This window comes from Morone saxatilis, unplaced genomic scaffold (genome assembly GCF_004916995.1).
Source record: "Morone saxatilis isolate NCDOM2014 unplaced genomic scaffold, NCSU_SB_2.0 Contig21, whole genome shotgun sequence".
NCBI lineage: Eukaryota > Metazoa > Chordata > Actinopteri > Moronidae > Morone > Morone saxatilis.
This window is the reverse complement of record NW_023339774.1, coordinates 4,692,883-4,712,439: the sequence shown is the minus strand read 5'-3', so window position 1 is coordinate 4,712,439 and position 19,557 is coordinate 4,692,883. Positions and strand designations below refer to the sequence as shown.

Below are 19,557 nucleotides of genomic sequence, written 5' to 3'. Positions count from 1 at the left end.
AGGGGTGGGGGATGAGTGGCTCCAATGTGAGGTCATGGGAACTCATCACACCATCCATCCACTGCAATGTAGGAATGCACTACAAGAAGTGAGGTAGGTTTTTCTTTCTTCTTTCATTTTCACATCCCACATCCCACTAGGCGGTTTTGATTTTCGATTCTGATTTTAAATGTCTCATCACAAAAATAAAAATTTAAGCGGAAGCTTTCTTTAACAGGTTTCAGTAACTCCAGTAGGGTCTCTGTTTCCCCTCAAACAGCTCCTTTTCACCCTCTGAGCAGGATAATAATCACTGTGCTTGTATGTGTGTGTATGTAGTGGCTATATACACATCTCTCCCAGGGCACAGGTCATAATCATACCTGTCAAGGAGCAACAGACAAACCAAAGTAACAATGAACCTTCCAAATCCTCATTGATATCTATAGGCTTTTCAGTTTACCTAACAACTTAATTTTTACATTAGGTGTGAAAATGGTGTCTCACCACAGGCCTTTAATAATAAAATCTGATGTCTGTAAAACACAGAGCAACCCAGGGACTAATAGAATAAGTCATTTCCTGCCTGTAGACTGAAGTGACCAGAAATGGAGGGATTCAGCTCATTGACCGGATATTAATGGCTGCTTCCGGTGATTTAGCGCAGTGGAGACCAGGTGATGGATTGAGGACACCTTCGCTGTGAACTGAAGCATTTGGCGGCTCCATTGTAAAGCAATTAGACCGTTACAATAGAGTCACTTTGTCTGCGAATCTGTGTGAGGGACCCCAGGTGGGCCAACCAGAGGAGAATAAAAACACAGCCTTAAGATGGACATAATGATGAGATATTTGACACCAAAGGAGGGAAAAAAGGAGAGATAATCCTGATTTACTGCCACGAACAGCTCACAGAGCTAGAACAGCAAGTGTGTTTGTATGTGCACACGTGTGAGCTTGCACTAATATAAGGGGCATTTATTTGGATGAGGGGGTGGCCTATCAAAAAGTGAGTGAAAGTATAAGCTATCATCTTCTGTCTGGACAGCTGAAGGTGAGAGGGCGGGTCTACATAAAAAACAATGGTATTTTAGAGGGATAAAGGAGGCAGATACAGAACAGCTGGATAGAACATCAAGTGTGAAAGGTTACAGCTTACAAATGCTGCAATTGACCTCCTCTGCTGCCCAGACTGAGACTACATATAAGTTACAACAAGAACTCCTCTCAGCACGTTTCCATCATCTCCCATTAAACCTCCAACGCAAGTAAACATTTCAATATTCATCGTTAGAGCATGCCACAACACAAAGCCAGTCAGAATTGGGCCCAGCCCACTTAATTAAAGTGATTTATAAATATTTCACATGATAATTACAGGGGAGGGACAGAACTAAGGAGCTACACTAATCTTTGAGGTATTGCATTTGCTGGAAGGAACAATATGGTTTTATATTTTCAAGTTTCAATATTGATATTTATTACAATATGGCAAGTGCAAGCACATGTACATCACATAAGACATCTTGTGTCCAACAGGAAATATTGAGGTATGAACAAAACATAGGCACACTTTACTGTTATTCATTGTTCCAGTCCATCCTCTTTCTGCTTCCTCTGCCTCTGCCAACTCCTTATTACTGCATCCAATGCATCAGTCCAGCACTAAATCTCCTCCACCCTCCCTCCTGATTAAAAGCTCTGCAGACTTTTTTTCTCCACTTTAAGTAGCTACTCACTACCAAACAAAACACTTCACTTTTATTCTTTTCTGTAAGAAAACATTGTGGTCTCAAATGTAGATGCACTGATGTGGGCAAAGGAAGTGCAGAAGAACTTTATAACTGTACTTTCTGTGCAGACTGTGCAGACTCTAATGTAAAAAGTGAACATTTGTGGGTCAGGGAGAATTAAACATGGTGCAGTGTGCAAATATTTATTCACTGTGGGTTGGATAATTAAGGAAAAACCTCCACCTGACCTGTCTGAATATGTTGGTTCTGAGATGGTTCAACATGTTTTGGACTACAGGAAACACAACACAGAGAAGTAGGCACTGTTAAGGGTAAAGTCAAATTTAAAGTTTTCTTCTTCTTTTCAAATTTTGGCCGACATGAGAACCGTTGGAAAAGGCCGATGTTCTGCACTGGATCGGTTGTGTACGGTTGATGGAATTTTTCTTCTGTCCTTGAGGCAGAGAATTCAAGCTGCCAAAAATGTAAGGAGGAAGAAGCGTTGACCTTCCAAACTTCAGCCATGACTCGTTTCATACTCAAACAGCCACACACAGTCTCAACTGGAAGCTGGCCAGTGCAAGCCGGTGGCCAAATATGTGCTGGCCGGTGGAGTAGAAAGGTGCTAAGTGTCTTGCTCAAAAGCACCACAAGGGTACTTTTTGAAGTAGCACCCGTTCATTTAGTTTAATCAGAATTTCCCAGCTGGTCCAACAATTCCATCTGCTCCCCTCCATTATAAGCTGCTGTTGCCCAAATAGAATAATCAGCATTTTAACAGTCCCATTTTCCCGTTCACTATATCATATTAAAAGTACAGTGCTTGATTGTGTTATAGCGCAACTAAATCAACACTGTTCAACACTGTGAAGTGAGTTCCAAAACAACGGTTAACTGAGAGTAAATCTGGGGATTTGGGGAATGAGTAGGTTTTTTAATCATCTAAATAAACAGCAAATGCTTCATTACAAGTAAAATGTTATGTAAAAATCTGAATAACGCAGTCACTGGCTCCAGCCACATAAAGGACACTGGGGCTGTGCACTGGAAAGCTGCAAACACTGACTGAAGGGCATAAAATGTTTGTATATCAGCATTTGTCTGTGGGAATTTGTTGACTGTCATTCAAAATAAACAGGAAGGAATTTGCAGTGACAACCATACGTTCATATTGTCACTGGGAGAACTGTAGTAACTGTAAAGTCAGCCTTTATGCCAGTTTAGATTGTGGTCCAGTTCTATGAACATTTATATTCTGAGAAATAATGCATAAAGAAAACTGGAAAAGCAATTCATGAAAATTAAATAATATGGGAAGAAATTACCAGATGAAACAAATGAAAATTGCTGTCTTGAGACAAATAAACCGTGATTCTGTACCGAACTGAAACTGCATGAACTGCTATTGAATTAATGAAACAAAAATCCTTAAATGATGTTGCCAAATTCCCATGACTTGTTCTAAAACGAGTATATTGCATCATCAGCTTATTGTTATTTTTTTTAAATTACACTTTCGGGAAAAAATAACTAAGCCTTGATTAATTTCCTGTCACACTTTTAGAATTTGCAGCACTGAAAATCAATTCTTATTAATACTGCCGGTGTTCAAAGAAATGCAATAAATAAACCCTGTGTGGCTGAAGGAAGTACTAAGATAAAAAAAAAGGTTACTTACATAACCCCACAAATCTTTTCAACAAGAAACACTTGAGAGCCAGCCAAAGGTCCCTTCATTTCATCATGAACAGACTGTTCCTGCAGCTTATACTGTGTACTTCAGTGAAATGTATTCTCCACAAGACAGAGGTGACGTTTTCTAATGGCGACCGCATTCTCTAAGCCATTTGCGGTTGAAGGAGCACCGTTCATACAAATCAGAGCAGAGCGAGCGCACCATGATTTGTGTACACATACATTATTTGTACAAGTGCACACATTCGCCAACAAATGAGCCTCTTGTGATATGAAAAAAATGGAACCATGGCAGAAAGAGGCCAAAAAACAAGTCATCGACTTGTTTGGTGTTTCGTAAGCATTTTGTTTATCCAGGAGGGTTTGTTGAGAAAGCAGGTTTTTTTTAACAATGGCCTCTTTAATATTCAGTGACACACGTAACAGCAGAAAACTCGCCAGAAGACTGAAAATCCTCCAATGTTTGTCCCTTAAGAGTTAAGTGTTTTGCTCAAGGCCATGTTAGCAGTAGTTGCTGAGAGTTGGGAATATGGAGAGAAGAGAACTAATTCACCTTTGCTGTGATTTCACCAGCATGACATTTGTGCTGTTTGCTGTGAAGTTGTCTAACCTTCGGGGCACCTTTAGGCAACAATCAGCCCCATGTTTACAGAAAGATGCACCGGGAGCTTCTTTGGTGACTTGGTAGACAAATGTGCTGCTCAGTGTAATTAGATACATACCAACACAGGTGTGTAAACACAAGCCCAGAGGCCAGGCCTAAAGGCACTGTGCCGCATTCATGCCAGGCTGCTCACCACACTGCTTATTAGGGTCGGAGGATTGGACACATATATTGGCTATCGGCGATTGGCTGCGTTTTTGGGTGGCTTTTGTCATTTTGTTTAGCTAATTTAACGGTCTGCCTCCACAGAATAAGTGAGAGCTGCTGCTCAGCTACAGGGTCTTGTTCAGTGGCACAGTACACCCCCACTGAGCCGAGGAATGAGTAAGAGGGAAAAACAGTGCACAGAGCCAGAATATTTTAACATCTAACTTCTTGTAAAGTGTTTATTTTGACCAAACCAGAGTTAGCGATTGTTGGAACAGTGGAAAGACTAGATGCTCTTTTGTTTCTGTGAAGTTTGAATGTAGTGTTTTACAATGAGTTTGTGTTCGCACTGCCAACACGCTGAGGCTGCCACACAAAGCAAATGGTCTGAGCTGTAACCACTGCTGGGTTTGCTGCAGAATCAGAGCCACTTCAAATTCATGCAAAAAAAAAATATGGGCGATATGCACATTTAATATTTCCTATTAGACTATAAAAAATGGCCCAAATATAAGACGGCTCTAATTATAAGACAACCGCCTCCCTTTTCCAACAGCTGCTCTTGCAAAAAGACTTTCTGAAGATATGAAACACTTTCAAAACTAGTCCTATTGGGAAAGTTTCCCCAAGATATTAAAACAGAGTCCTCAAGCCCTTTCTCTTGTAAAAATTATACATGAAATACTTCTATTAAGGCAGAATGTAAAACCCACATTTATTATGTAGCACGTCTGTCAGTCACATCCAGTATTCACACTTTCTCCTGTCAGGCTCTGGAATGATTTTCTCTGATTGTTTGCATTTTTCAATATTTTTCCTCATCATGGCATTCTGTGAGAGCAGTAATTCTTGGCAGCTTAACAGACGACTCTGTCCCCAGTCTGTCTCTGCAGTAAAGACGTTGGGAGACGCTTTTGACTCATTTTCACCCATCTGGAATTTATTTCCTCCGTGGACACAAATCGTGAGAAGCTCCCACAGGTTAAACTGGGCTAACTCCAACACTTCCTACTTTTTCCACACAGAATTTCCAGAAAAAAAATATTGTCTTCAGACTAAAATGGTAATACATCTTGTTTTGTCACACAGGGTTAAAGACACATAATGTAACTTCTTGGAACTGTGAACAAGAAGTGGTGTCCTCATCCTGGAGCTTGTCCTCACCAGAAAAACAATCCATTTTCCTTACAGGCAACCTCAGGCAACCTCAGATTCTGTGAATAATAACTCTCTCTGAAGCGAGAGAGGAGTTTGCAGTGTTAGGCGTACTGACTTTGACACTGAAGACAGCAGTTGCCAAAAGTAACTCCTCCTTTGTGGCTCTCCGATCAAAATTAAACAAACTCCTTTACTGATATTCAATTGGTTGGCAGTGGAGAACGATCAGACTGTGTTTTCACGCTCCAACATCCTGTTTCAAAAGGAATCACATCACTTTAAAAAAGCCAAGAATAGCATAGGGTCCTCAAAGTTCACATGTGCAGCGTGGTGAGGTATAAACTGTAACCATTATATAACAACATGCAAAGTGATTCTGCTGTTGCTCATGAACAGCCAACCTAAGAAAGAAATATTGGGGAATTTGGATTTGGGCTAAGTAACTGCAAACCCTCAAAAGCAAGGAGGCCTGAATGTTGACAACACCGAGCACGACGAACCTCTGTCACGACCGCAGAATCAGCTTCGAGCTATGAATCAATTAATACGATCCTCAAGTTTAACGAGATTTCTATCTGCCTCCCACCATCTAATCAACACACCAACCATTAGCAGTCTGCAGTGCTGCTCCAGGCCACTCAGCTCCCATTCCTCTAACTTGTGGCCAAGTCTTTGCATGTCAATGTGTCTGGCAGTGGCCCAGGTGTCGACCCAGTGAATTTAGACCAGCCAAGTCTTCATCTTTGTTATTTCTTTTTAAATCCCCTCTCCCTCTGTCCCTCTGGTCCCCTTGCAGGGCAGTCATAGCATCAACTACCCCAAACACCAAACTACAGTATTTCTTGGAATTAGTGTAAACAGGGTTCCAAGATTAGTTAAGACAAAGGGAATACAGGAAAACATGTCAACCAGCAAGGTCATCCCCAGATATCTTGTGTTGTGTCTTCTTCTCTTTCTCTCTAGGTGTCTGCCTCTGTGCTTCTACGACCTCATCCTGCCTTTGTTTCTCCCTCTCACACCCTCCTCAAACTTGAGACCAATCAGAATAAAAAGACTGTTTATCTCTGTGTTGTTGTGGCTCTGGCTCCAAAACAACACAATTTATGTCCCTAATCCTGTCCCGTCACATGTCCCGACTGTCCAGCACAGCACAGAGAAAATGATAAAGAAAAGTCTAAATGCTGACTGGGTAGCTAACCTTGGCAGGGACTCTAGGGACCGGGGCCAAAGCTGGCTCTTAGGGAGAGGAGAGAGTCAGAGACAGAGAGAAATACAGCTGTGAGCCCTTGACGAGTCCCCTGGGCCAAACAGCAATCTACTGCTTTCAGAAGCCATCCCTGAACTCATCAGGCAACACAGGTTTGCTAAAGTGGAGCGGATTAAGCCTAAGTAACAGTATACAGCGTGGAGAAAACAGCGTGAATGAGTAATGTGCTGCAAACAAAATACATTGCAACGCCTTATTTAAAGCCAACCTTGTTGTTTGTGTGGAATTAGTCATTTGTTATTTGTATGCGTAACATTCTGGCTGAGCAAATGAGCAATACTGGCAGAATCTACACTAATTCAAAAAATGATCAGATTGGGTTGTCTTGTTTTTTGGCTAATAAAATAGGTGAAAGCTAAGCAGCTCTGACCAATTATCACGGTATGAAGATTTTATAGCTGTCTCGTTCGCTACAAAATTACCTGCCTACACATCCAGCAGTGATTCATCAAGATTATTTAGAGGCTGTCCATCTGATGCAGGGAAGTTCACTCCTCTCCTTTATTCTGGTTTGTCTCCAACTCCCAAGAAACATATCTGGGTCTTTAGACGCTAGATGGTCCATTTTCTTCCAAATCCAGCTTTGTGGGTCTGCCACTTGGCACTGAGCAGGTACAGTAGAGTGGGTTCCTCAGAGCTTGTTTGCTAAATACAGCTGCATGCTGCTCCTGGAAACAGGGCTGATGAGAGCAGTGAGACTGAACCAATTAAAGCTTTGTGGAGCAGCAGAGTCAGGTGATAACTCTCTTTGGGTTCATCACTATGACCACTTTCACATTACTCACATTCATTTGACTGGACGTTAATATAAAAACACTGATTAGTGGAGCTTTGAATTTAGATACTCACTCTGTGAGAGCAGAGTTCAGTTGGAGGTGAGGAGACTGGATCAGATGTGATTGCTGTCACAACGGGATTCATCAAGAGTGTCCAGACAGCAGCTTATTCAAAGGTGACATTTCATCTGTCAAATGTGCCAAAAGCTAAAATTCACTGAGCTCTCTTCAGTCTTGGCTGGTAACGTATAGTATGGTTGTAGACTTCAAGAATAAAGAATGTTTTATTGCATTAAGATTACTTTAAACGGGGTTCTGCTCGACTAAACCCTCAACCAGGTGTACATGGGGCGCATGCTTAACCAGCTGAGCGTGCGCCCCATGTACTAAGGCTGAGTCCTTACCGCAGCAAACAAGGTTAAACTCCAACCTGCAGCCCTTTGCTGCATGTCATTCCCTCTCTCCCCACTTTCACGTCACCCGTAAACTGCTCTGTCTAAATAAAGGCAATGAAATGCCACCCAAAAAAATTTTATTAATAAAATCATCGCTTTTTAGACATAAACTATAATGAATAAAATAACTGAAGAACTTAAATGTATTCAAAATCTAGAATTTAATTGTTAGAAATGTTTGTTCAGTGTGTTGTGGTCTGTTGTCCAAGGACAGGGTAATACTGATTGAAGGATTGATTAAATTCAGTATTTAGGCTGTTCAAACAAGGAGTAAGTGCTTTTAAAATCAATCAACAGCTCAACAGTCCCTTAGGTGAAAAAGGGTTGTATAACATAGTGGAAATTGAATATCTGTAAACCTCTTACTTAAAACTTTTCACATTATAGACAGCATCACAAACAAATCCAACAAATGACTAAAAGATAAACGATGCTCACACTGAGTTACGTGCAAACCTCAGAGGCTATGGCATCAGGTAGTTCATCCGGTGTCTTCACCAGCATAGAAATACTGCATGGCATGAGTCTGTAATGATGAACTCAGTAGTAGGTCTAGCAGAGTTTAAAAGGTTAGAATGATTAGAGTTCTAAAAGCCTGTAATAACATTTAGACTAAACTGAGAAGGCATAAAAATAACCAAACTCAAGCATTAATGACCTCCGAGGGGATTTTATCTGAGACAGGGCTTCTCTCACGTTGGCTGGGTGCCTGCCCTGTCAGCCTAATAACAGCGGGAGCAGTATTATTACTAGTATACTATAGTAGTAGTAGTAGCTTAGTGGTAGGATTGTGAAAGAAGGATTTGCTGTGTGAGTGTAAATAAAGAAAACAGAAGAATACTATTTACAGAGAGATCTTAACACAAACACACACACACAGCATAGTGTTTTTATCCAACCTTGGTTTCACTCTCCCTCTGAGTATCAAATGATCTGCACTCTCTGAGAAGAAACCTCAAAAGTAAAACTCTCTAACTGTTCATTTACAGTAAGAGCAATCAATAGCCTCCACTCCACAGATGAGGGACTTCTTTAAAACGTGGAGAAAATTGATTAGAAAAACACAGAGTTAATGTTGTCATTAGTATTCTATCCGACGCAGTTTCAGATCACGTTCGATATGAGATGCAGACATTCTGCTGCAGTCTTGTGAAAGAATTTAGTCTGAAGAGCAGATTTAGAGAAACCAGTGACCAGATTACTCTAACATGCATCACTACTGGTCACACCAACAGAACACTATATATTATATACACGGGGGTTAAGACACTTTTGCATTACAGATAAATTACTTAAACTCAGTGTTAGTGTTTTCATATATAACAGAATACAATGAGAAAATAACAATGAAACTATGAACACACATTCTTTGTCCTCTCTTGTATCTTAACCTAAGAAATCCTAACTAGAACTGTATCATATGGTCTGAAGTCTTTGGTGTTCACGTTGTTCCCTATATTCATTGTCATTCTGATACAGACCTAACAACAGTAGTGCTGCTATGTGTAGCAGACAGGGTCTATGCCTCTTCAGATAGGACAGTTCTCTATGATAGGATGTTTCATGTTTTTGTTTTCATGTTTCTGTATTACCAAAAAACCTAAATGTCATCATACACTGAGATAAGACTGGATTTCATACTCAGGAAGTTTCTGTAATGAGGCCAGATGACCCTAAAGGTCAACCAGAGGATCTGTGCCACAGGATAGGAGGTGAATATATCTATATTTATCTATAAATGTATCCAGGACCATGACCCTGTAAACCCTTAAATGTATTCTAAAACATACAGGCGGCCAGTGAATAAAGGCTACATCAGGGGTAACCTGTTCTCATCTCATGGCATTAGTTAAAAGCCTGCAGGTGCAGTATTTTGGATTGACTGAAGGTAGGGGCTTGCCTTACGGCTGAGCCCTGCATAAAGTGAATTACAAAAGTCCACATGAGGAGATAAAAGCGTGGACGACTTTTTTTTAGATCAGTGAAGGTTAGAAAGGACTTAATTTGAGCTATAATCCACGGCTGTCGGAGGGAACAAACTGGTGACCTTTCAAACCACAGACATACAATCACTATTCTAAAAAAGCAGCTTATAGATATCTGATACTTTTTGTGGCTCTCTCTTTGTCTATGCAGTATTTTTGCCCTTTTAACCCATCGTGAAATCATCTCTTGTAACTTTATTTGCCTAAATACAAGTGTCACTGAGATTAAAAGAATAAACGCAATACAGACATAAAAAGGTTCAAACCTATGAAAGAATAACAGTTAGTATGCTTTAATGGGTATGAGATTCAAATGCATCTCAAATAAAGTCAAATATAGAATATAAAATATAAATAAGGAGAAGCACTGGGCATGAGTGTGATTTTCCAGATGCTTTCAACCTGACTTCAGCCTTGCTAAAAGGACTATGAATCCCTGTGTTATGAGTATACAGCGTGGGCAAATAGGTGTGAATGAGTGCAATCAGAAAATCGATGAGAAAAGCGTAGCGTGAAGGAGAGAAAAAAAAGGAGGCAAAAGCAGTTAGGAGAAAGAAGAATACACTAAGATGAATTTTCAGCACCAGAGACAGCTCATAGGGCTCATAAAACCAAGGAGCGAACAGGGTTTCCTCTTCAATCCATCTTCACTGTGCACAAATCAGACACCTCTTTTACCACCTCATCTGCTAATAGGCTTCTTTTTCCCCCCACTCGGGGGCATTAACAACAGGGCACAACCTCCAGCTCCTTCCACACAAGCACACACTCCCACTGTGGTTACCAGCTGCTTTCAAGGTGTCTACTTACACGCAATGTTTCCTAGAAGAAGTAGTGGGGAGTGTTCAGTTTACACTCCACTGCTGCTCCAACACGTTGTTCGCTGAAACAACAAATGGCCCAGGCTGCTTCCAGTCCGCTACATGAATGCCCCTCAACACATCGGGGCTTGTTAGCTTCAAGAGGTCACTTAGAGACACAGACACATCATTCATATGAGGCAGGAGCTTATTACACACAGGGGACGTAGGTTTGGAGGACAAGGCCAGTGCCAGTGGTTCCCATGACTCTGCCAGCTCAGTGAATTGCAGAGGGCTGCTACTGTAAACCCTGCAGCCTACTGAAAGGAGGAGTGCTCATTCTGTAAAAGCTGTGCGCGTGCAGGTTTGGCGGACATAATTAACTCACCTTCACCGCTTCAGCATGAGTGACTTTTTCGAAGACTTTGTCGTTGACTTTCATGATCTGGTCACCGATTCGGAGACCCTCTTTCTCCGCCAGGCTCCCGGGCTCCACCAGGGACACGTAGATGCCGACCCCGTGCTCCGAGCCTCCTCGGATGCTGAAGCCCAGGCCCTCGTTGCTCTTGTGCCGCTTCATGGTGACCTGCCGCAGCTCGCCCGGCGGCTCGTGGACGAAGTTCCTCCCGAGCAGCGGCACCAGAGGAGCGGTCCCGTCGCTGCTGGTGCTGAAGCTGTCCGGAGAGCCCCGCAACGCCACCTGAAACTCGGGCGGGTTGCTGGGCGAGAAATGCCCCGGCGGGGTCGGGCTGGCGCTGGGGAAGTCGCCCGGCGGGGGTTCGGCGTTGCCGTTGCTCGCAACTAAATCCGATTTTAAGTAGAGGCCCTCCGAGGTGTACTGCTCAAAGAGCAGCTGGTCGGAGCGGGGGATGACCAGCCGCAGCATGGGCAGAAGTTGCCGCTTGCTGGGCGCGTTGAGGATGACGTTGAGGGTCTGCACCAGGTCGTACACGTTGCGCTTGGAGTGGTACACGTTGAGGCAGTGGATGAACTGCTCCCTCTCGAAGTCGTTGAGCAGGAGGTTGAGCGCGTTGTGCAGCTTCCTCACGTTGGCCGACAGCGTCCGCGCGCTGGAAGCCACCGAGTTGGCGGAGGAGCTGAGCGACACGCGCTCCAGGTCGGTGCTGCTCATCCTGGCGGTGCGACCGGGACGCGGCGCCACACTGCTGCGGGGTTAGAGAGCAGGCATGGCGGGCTGGTGGCACGGGATTAGACCGGCGCTTGGCATCACGACCGCCGGAGGACGCGCACTCGGGTTATATCCATGCTGTCTGGCTCTGACGGACGGTGCACTTATTACTCACAATGTGCTGGAGAGAGCGAGGGGAGGGGGCGACTTCAACAGCCAATTAAGCCCCACTAATTCACTTTCACCGTTGACACGAATTAATTAGCACTTACCATAATTTAAAAATCGATAATTGGATCCTGTAAACTTCACGTGCGAAACGGCGAGTCAAGACTGGACGTGCAACAGCCTCGCGGAAAACTCGTCCCGCTCCGCCAGAGAGATTAGTACTGAGCCGAGGAGGGATCTGAGCCTGCGTGTCATTAGCTGCGCTCTTATTTTCCAGGAGGTCAGGTGGCTGCCGAGCCTCCGCTTCTCTGGTGTCCTCCTCCCCGCCAACAGCTCCACGGAGGCGCAATAACACACCAGAACTTAAACCGACTTGTACTTGGTCCACTGTTGCGCACGCAGCTCAGAAAGAAAGGCTATTTCCTCAACGGAGAAAAAGAAAATTAAAAAAAGTTATTTATGTGCTCCCGCTCGGCGTCCCGGTGACTTCACACTGTCCCGCTCCGGTCTCGGTTTTAGTTCCGAACGACGTCAAGTTCACAAAAGATACCCGGACCGAGCGACGTGTAGTGCAGCCGGTCTGTTGCTCTTGTTGTTCTCCTCCCGGTAGCTGCTGAGGTGACCCGCTGCTTCCAGACGTTACTACAGCGACGGAGCGGAGACCGGCGGCTCTCTGCCTCTGACCGTCCTCCGTCAGGAAGTGACGCAGCCTGCTGCAGCCAATAACCAGCAACACGCGCTCGTTTCCCCACGCTCACAGCACTAAAGCAGCCAGTAAGTTAGTAAACAGGACTTCAGTTAGACGCTGTACTATTATACTATTGTATTGTGTCTGTGTAGATGGTGAGTGTGTATTCTGTTCTTATGGGTTTTAAATATGTACAGTATGTTGTATTAAAGCAAAACCTTCAGTGCAGTTTTAAATGACACTTCTTCAGTTGATCATTTAGATACCCGCCTGGACTTCAAGTTTATCTTTAATGGTTTACCACTACTGTTACTCAGTGGAAACACATTTTACAAAACTTTACTTTACAGAGCGTATCTCTTCAAAGATGAGTCCAAAGTGGCTGCTAGAGTGCACAGAGTGGGGAAAAATTAACATTCACACAGTCAGTTTTTCACAGCAGATTTTCTGACTTAATCATAGTCCTATGTCTAATTATCCTACTAATTAATACCCACCCTGTATATATGCATTACACTAATGATGATTTTTATATTTTATGCACCAATGCACCAAGACAAATTCCTTGTATGTGTAAAAACTTACTTGGCAATAAACGTAATACTGATTCTTATTCATTTTCAAAAACCTGTTGGAAACTAAGATGTTGGAAAATAACAATTATTTACTTGAATATCAAAAAACATAATTTAGGTGGATTTTAACAAAAGACATGCAGAAGGATTTCAACTCAGACATCATCTAAACAACCACCAACACTGCTACAACAGTCTTGGCACCACTACTACACCTGCTGCTGTAAAAGAGAAAACCTGTGTCTTAACAGGTGGCTAAATATCTCTGTGGGGGTACTGACTGTTGACTGGTTCTGCTAGCTCACAACACAACCAGCAGTGCATAAAAAAACCAAATAATTCTCTTTAAAACATTTTCTAAAGCTTATCTCTTTGTTTTGAATGGGAAGGCTGGTACATGTGTTACATAAAATAACCCTTTCAATCAGATATAATTAATGTATACTCTGATCAGAGAGTATTAGTAAGTAAGTGGTTGAGCACAGAGTAGCACCACTGACTGCTATGTTACTGTATATTACATAATAATGGTGTTAGAGCACGTTCTCCAGTCTTCCTTAAACAGAACATCACATATGAACTGGGAAAGAAGGGAAGAAGTCTTTTTTTTATGTTTACATTAATTACAAAGAAAATGAGCCTCAATGTCATATAGTTTCAGCTTTTTTTTGATGTTCTGCATCTCAACTTGTAGCATTAAGTTCCAATGTACTGGGATAACTGTGCATTTCTTTTATTGCTGTTTTTGCAATCTTAATCCCACATTGTAAAACTGAAGCATTACTATAGCACCTCCCATCAGTTGAGTATGCTACACCTGCACACATTCATTTATATTTTATATTTTTTAGATCATTTACTTTCTTACCTGGACAGCCACCAGTCCTTGTCTGCAGGTCACTGGTGGAGTAGCTGGAATCCCTGATCCATGAGTCCTCGAGCTGTAGCCAAAAGGCGCAAAGTGGAGTGGAACTCAGCTGTCCGAGTGATCAACGGTGCAAAACGGTAACAATATCAACTGCTCTCTGCTCCAAGGCCACTGTGTTGATGAATGGCACTGTGCACTTTTGGCTGAGTTTCCATTCTAAGCCTTCCTTAAAACCGAGCGCCAAATATTCCTTCTGCTTTATTAACCAGTAACTGAAGCGTTTGAAAGGCTGACCTGGGCAAACTGAGGACTGTCTGCTCTCCGAAAAGGAACCATTGTGTCATTTTAATTTGAAATTGTGACCAAGTGTGAGCTGGGTGATAGAATTACTAAAGTCAAAGTAATTAGTGAGGTTGAAAATGGGCCGATTGACTGGGAAAGGGAAAATGGTCTTTGAAAAAAAATCAATAAGATAGAGAATGCACTGAATAACAGAGGAGCAAATGAGGCTAAAGCAGAGCTGACTGAAATCACAGATGAAGTCAGCTCTCTGCTTCCCGAAAGTGACACAGCAGAACTGTCAGCCAGCAGCAACCCAGGAAACCCAGATAAAAGCAAGAGCATCTGATAGCATATGCGTGGTTTCAGAGGATGAGGTTTATCAGTTAATGATTTCCTTTGCTCTTTAGTCTTTATTTTCAGTATTTTTCTTCAAAATAAGCATTCCAGCTTCAGTTTAAAAAGAAAAAAGTTTGATATTAGAGATTAGGGCTGCAACTATTGATTATTTTCATCATTATCAAATCTGTTTATTATTTTTCAGATTACTAAATGAATCATCTTGGCTGTAAAATACAAATAAAAATGTAAAGAATTCACACTACAAGTTAACAGAGCCCAACGTGATGTCTTCAAATTGCTTGTTTTGTCCAACCAACAGTTCAACACCAAAAAATATTCAAATCTTAAAATCTGAGACGCTGGAAGCAAAGAAGGTCTGGCATTTTGCTTGGTGATCAAATGCAGTCAAACTGGATGGACACCATTTCTTTTTATGTGAAGATGAAACCATTTTATCATCCCTGTCTTGTTGCTGCTGTTAACATTCAACCAGACACAAATTCAAAACACTGCAGAATTATTTCCTGTATACGTGTATGTATGAATGTGTATATATAAATAACTCTATATATTGTTTTATTTTTATTCGATTTTACTTGTTTTTCTATGAATTTGATCATCTTTTTCTTTGTGTGTAGCATGAAGGAACTACTTACTTACATTTTCATTCAAGGAATCTTGATTCCTTGAATTGATTATCAAAAGAATGTATTCATTGTAGGGCAACACATAGCTCACCTGGTAGAGCTGTTGCCCCAGTCCTTGCTGCAGCAGCCCAGGGTTCGAATTTGACCTGCAGCCCCCTGCTGCATGTCATCCCCCCTCTCCCATTGCCCCCCAGCTGTTTCCATTGATTAAGGGTAACAAAACCTTTGGGATGTAGTCGGCGGCTATCAAGTGGTTCTGTGGAGAAAACATAATGAAAGAAGAACCTCTTCAGACTGAGATCCACTAACAACAATAATACCAAAGAGCGCTCCTGTACAGTGATTGTGGGTAAAGTGGTAATTTATCAGGACAGAATAACCCAAGGTTGCCATAATAAGACAGCAAATCAAAACAAATATAACAAAATCAAATGTGCATTCACATAAAACACAGGCTCCATTAACTTTGTATGATTGTGAAATTACACATAAGGCATGAATAGTTAAGGTTAATCTGTAAGAAAGTGGAAGAAATTTAGTTTTGAGTCTTGGTATTATAAATAAACTCCTTGCCTAAAACCAAAAACCAGAAGAAATCTTAACAAGCTCTCTGCATATGACAGCCGTTGGCCAGCAGGGTCAGCCGGGCTTAAATTACCTGTATCGCAGAAAAGTGTTTTTGGCCAATAATACTGTCTAGTTGAAATGACATGCTGTGGCCCATAAAAACTAAAATGTTTTCAATTACAACTGTTAGTGTGACAAATAATAAAAGGTGAAAATGAATAGTGCAATTACAGTGACACTGAACACTTAGGAAGCAGTAATTTTAGGGTTTGTGACAAACATCCCATCAGTTTGTGTTCAGTTCAGTCTTATTTTGTTCTAATGGCTCTTTTTAAGACTGTTGGGGATATCTATGCTCTGTGGGTGGTAAGATTAAATCACAGCCACAGTTTCCACCAAATGCCCATTTATTGCACTGGACATGGTATTTAAGGGTCAGTTCAGCCCCTCAAACATATTTTCTCACTTCCCTGTATTGGTTCATAGCTATACAGATAGATTTGGTCCTCTTTGTCGAGGTTTTGAGATTGTAATAAACAGGAATGGGATTTATGAGGGTCAACCAAACACAATATACCTGGATTTACTCACATGGCACCTAATATTATTTTGAAGTAGCTCCTGATGATCCGCTCTATAAACAGCCATTTGTACATGGAAAGCTGGAATTGCAATAAATAAATAGAAGAAAAGCATTTCAGTTATGTGTTTATCAGATAGAAACAGAGATAACACTGTTCAGCTCTGCCTCCAGTGAATGAAAAACGTTGATCCAGCAAACATTTGGACAGTTTTTTTTCTGTGTGGCTGAGCAGGAGACTCTGTCTGTACGTGTGTGTGTACTTGTGTGTTTTTGTGCTAGTGTGTGTGTTTGAAGTTGATCGATGACAGTAATTAGAGGAGTTCACCAGTGGGAAACATTGAAAAGCCAAACAGTATTGTAATGAACAGAGACACAAGCTGCACAACAAGCAGAGCACCAGAGAAGAGAAAGATACAGAAAGTTCACTGCGTGAGAAAAGAAAGTGAGGCAAAGAGAGAGGCCATGAACACAATGACTGCTTCGAGAACACCCACAGAGTTAATGATTTTGGCTATTATCACGGTTTTCAATTTTAACTGCAGAAGCTCTTAGCTGAACGGCCAGCGCTACAATCCCAGGGATGGGTTCTTATGGTGGCAGAACAATTGATGTGTTAATGAAGAGATGACCGCTGTGAGATGAACTACTGCATTATGATAACAGCTCTATGTGTGACTGTGTGTGTGTGTGTATATGAAATGCAGCCGTACTGTAAGCCTATGGCTTCTCCCTTTATCTGATCAGCATGACCAGGGCACTTCGCCCCAGGAGACGATTTCCCCAAAATAAAGAAGGCTACCTACTCACAATTAAATTACCACATTTCATGGTTAACTGTAATCAGTTTGAAGGCTTAACAAGGCTTAAATACTTCACTTAATAGGCTTAACTGCATATGACTAAAAGCTTAACAGAGTCATCAGTTTCCATCAAAGGCAAGATAAATGGGCTCTAAACAGGTGGGCATTTTAAACAAAAGCCAATTATGTTTAAAGCTGCACTAATCAATATTTTTATATTAACAATGAGTCAAATGACTGTGTGTAATGTGAAATGGGTTGCTCATTGAACCCACAAAGAATTGTCACCCAACTCTGCAGCTCCTCTCAGCTCCACAGAGCATTCCTGCATCTCTTAGCTCACTGTTTCTGGTTATATCTCTTTGGTTCAGTCTCACCACTACCTCATTTCAGGATTAGAGACCAAAACAAAGCCAAAAAGAGGGTGAATATCCTTTTAGTTAATAATTAATTAATAAGTAATTTCAGCAGTTTAAATGGAATTTCTTTTTTATTGTAGGGTGGATTTAGGGTGGAAAAACTCCAGATGTATAGGTGGCCTGCGGAGTAAACAAACAAAAGTTTACTTACTAAAACTCATTGTGTGCATCCTTGAGGTCCAAACTTGTTGAATGCATTTCCTGCCTCTTAAAACCTTTGCAATTACATTTTTTACTTAAACGTTTGAATCCTGCATTGTTTCCATCCACGTGTGCTTGCTAACAGTCTTCTTCTTCACTGCCTTTGTTGACTTATTGGTGTGTGTCTTGGGACATGACTGCCACCTGTGGATCAGTGGAATAGTGTAAAACCATTGCCTGGACTGGTTATTGTGTCACCCATTAAAATGGCGACCAGCGCACACAGAAGACAGGTGGACAGAGGTCAGGACACCTTTAACTGTGTTCCCTGCACCTCTGAAACCAAACCTACATTCTTGCCTGTCTCTGTAATTCATATATGAATATAATTTTCTTTCTCCAAGCTAAACAGCAGGAAATAAACCTGGACTAATTAAGAACGTGTATAGTGTTATTTATTACTTTTAACAGGGACTCCCGCTTTCAGTCGAATATACTGCTTCAGCTTCATCACAATCAGCACAATACACAGCGTGTTTAATCTCACCTGTATGTGTGAGAGGATTTGAAGTCAGCAGAACAATTCAGTCTTTTAATTTTTATGTTATTATTGTTTTGTTGTATTTTTACTCCTCTCTACTATTTGCACTACATTGCCCTTTGCTGCTGTGCCAAAACATGGATTTCTCCCACGGGGGGATCAATAAAGGAACATCTTATCTCTTATCTTATCTCACAGACTGCAGGCAAGTGGAACTTGTCTGTCTGAAAACAATAACGCTCTCAGACTGCAGTCGCACCTTAATGAGTCACGCAACATTACGCTTTTCCCAGTGATTAACTTTAAAATACAACTCTGACTGCACCTGCAGGTGGTTTATGTGGTTTTAAGGAGGAGACTCCAGTGCTCCAGTGTGACATCAGTTTTATCTATTAGGGCCCCTCCATTCTTTGTTATTTAGAATTCTTTATTATTATGTCTTTTCTGTGGCTGAACATGTTTTTTGAAGTGTCCTTTTCAAGTAAGACCAAGAATGAATTATTTATTTTCTCTGTAATGTGTCCCATTTATAAAAGAGGAAGTACAATCTTGCTCTGTCAGAAATAAGCTGATGTGAATGGGTCCTGCCTCCTTGACAATCAGGTATTGAAATAAAATGCTTTTCAAACTAAAGTGTAGGCAGTTTGATAAAGAAAGTAAAAGATTGTGCTTTCCTGNNNNTAAAGATATTACTCTCATTTTAGTTATTAAATGTGGTTTAAATTTCTATAAATAGATCTGAAAGATAAAAGGGGACGACGTGTGAATTTGCCTTCTAGTCTAACCAATATGTGCCATGACTAGCTTCCCCTGTGGAGTAGCTAGTCATGTCACATATAAGGTGTTTAATGAAAAAGACAGGCTGTGAACCAGAGAACCAGAGCCTTCGGACATACATTTAGAAACAGGTTCTTTATTCAGCCTGTTATGTTTGAACAAGGTGGGTCACAGTATGAAAATGATCTGTAACCCACCTACAAAGGAAGTCTTTTAGACATAAAGAGGCAAGTCCCCCCCCCCCTTCTGGTGTCCCCCCCATGGGACAAATATGTTTGGTAGTCAACTGTAAGAGCCAAATACATGTTTGATCCTTCTTGAATAGTACCTTGAATACTCATATGTGTTTCAGTTAAAGGTACATTGTGTAGGAA

General features: G+C 41.6%; 1 protein-coding gene across 1 annotated transcript in view; it reads right to left on the bottom strand.

The window, feature by feature from the left end:
- Nucleotides 1-12,603, bottom strand: part of whrna (whirlin a) — a gene marked incomplete in the record, with an annotated part of 122,113 nt that extends 109,510 nt beyond the window's left edge. Inside the window, 1 exon segment of the mRNA XM_035667386.1 lies at nt 11,048-12,603. Within this exon segment, the coding sequence (XP_035523279.1) occupies nt 11,048-11,791 (744 nt within the window).
- Nucleotides 12,604-19,557: the final 6,954 nt, after the last annotated feature.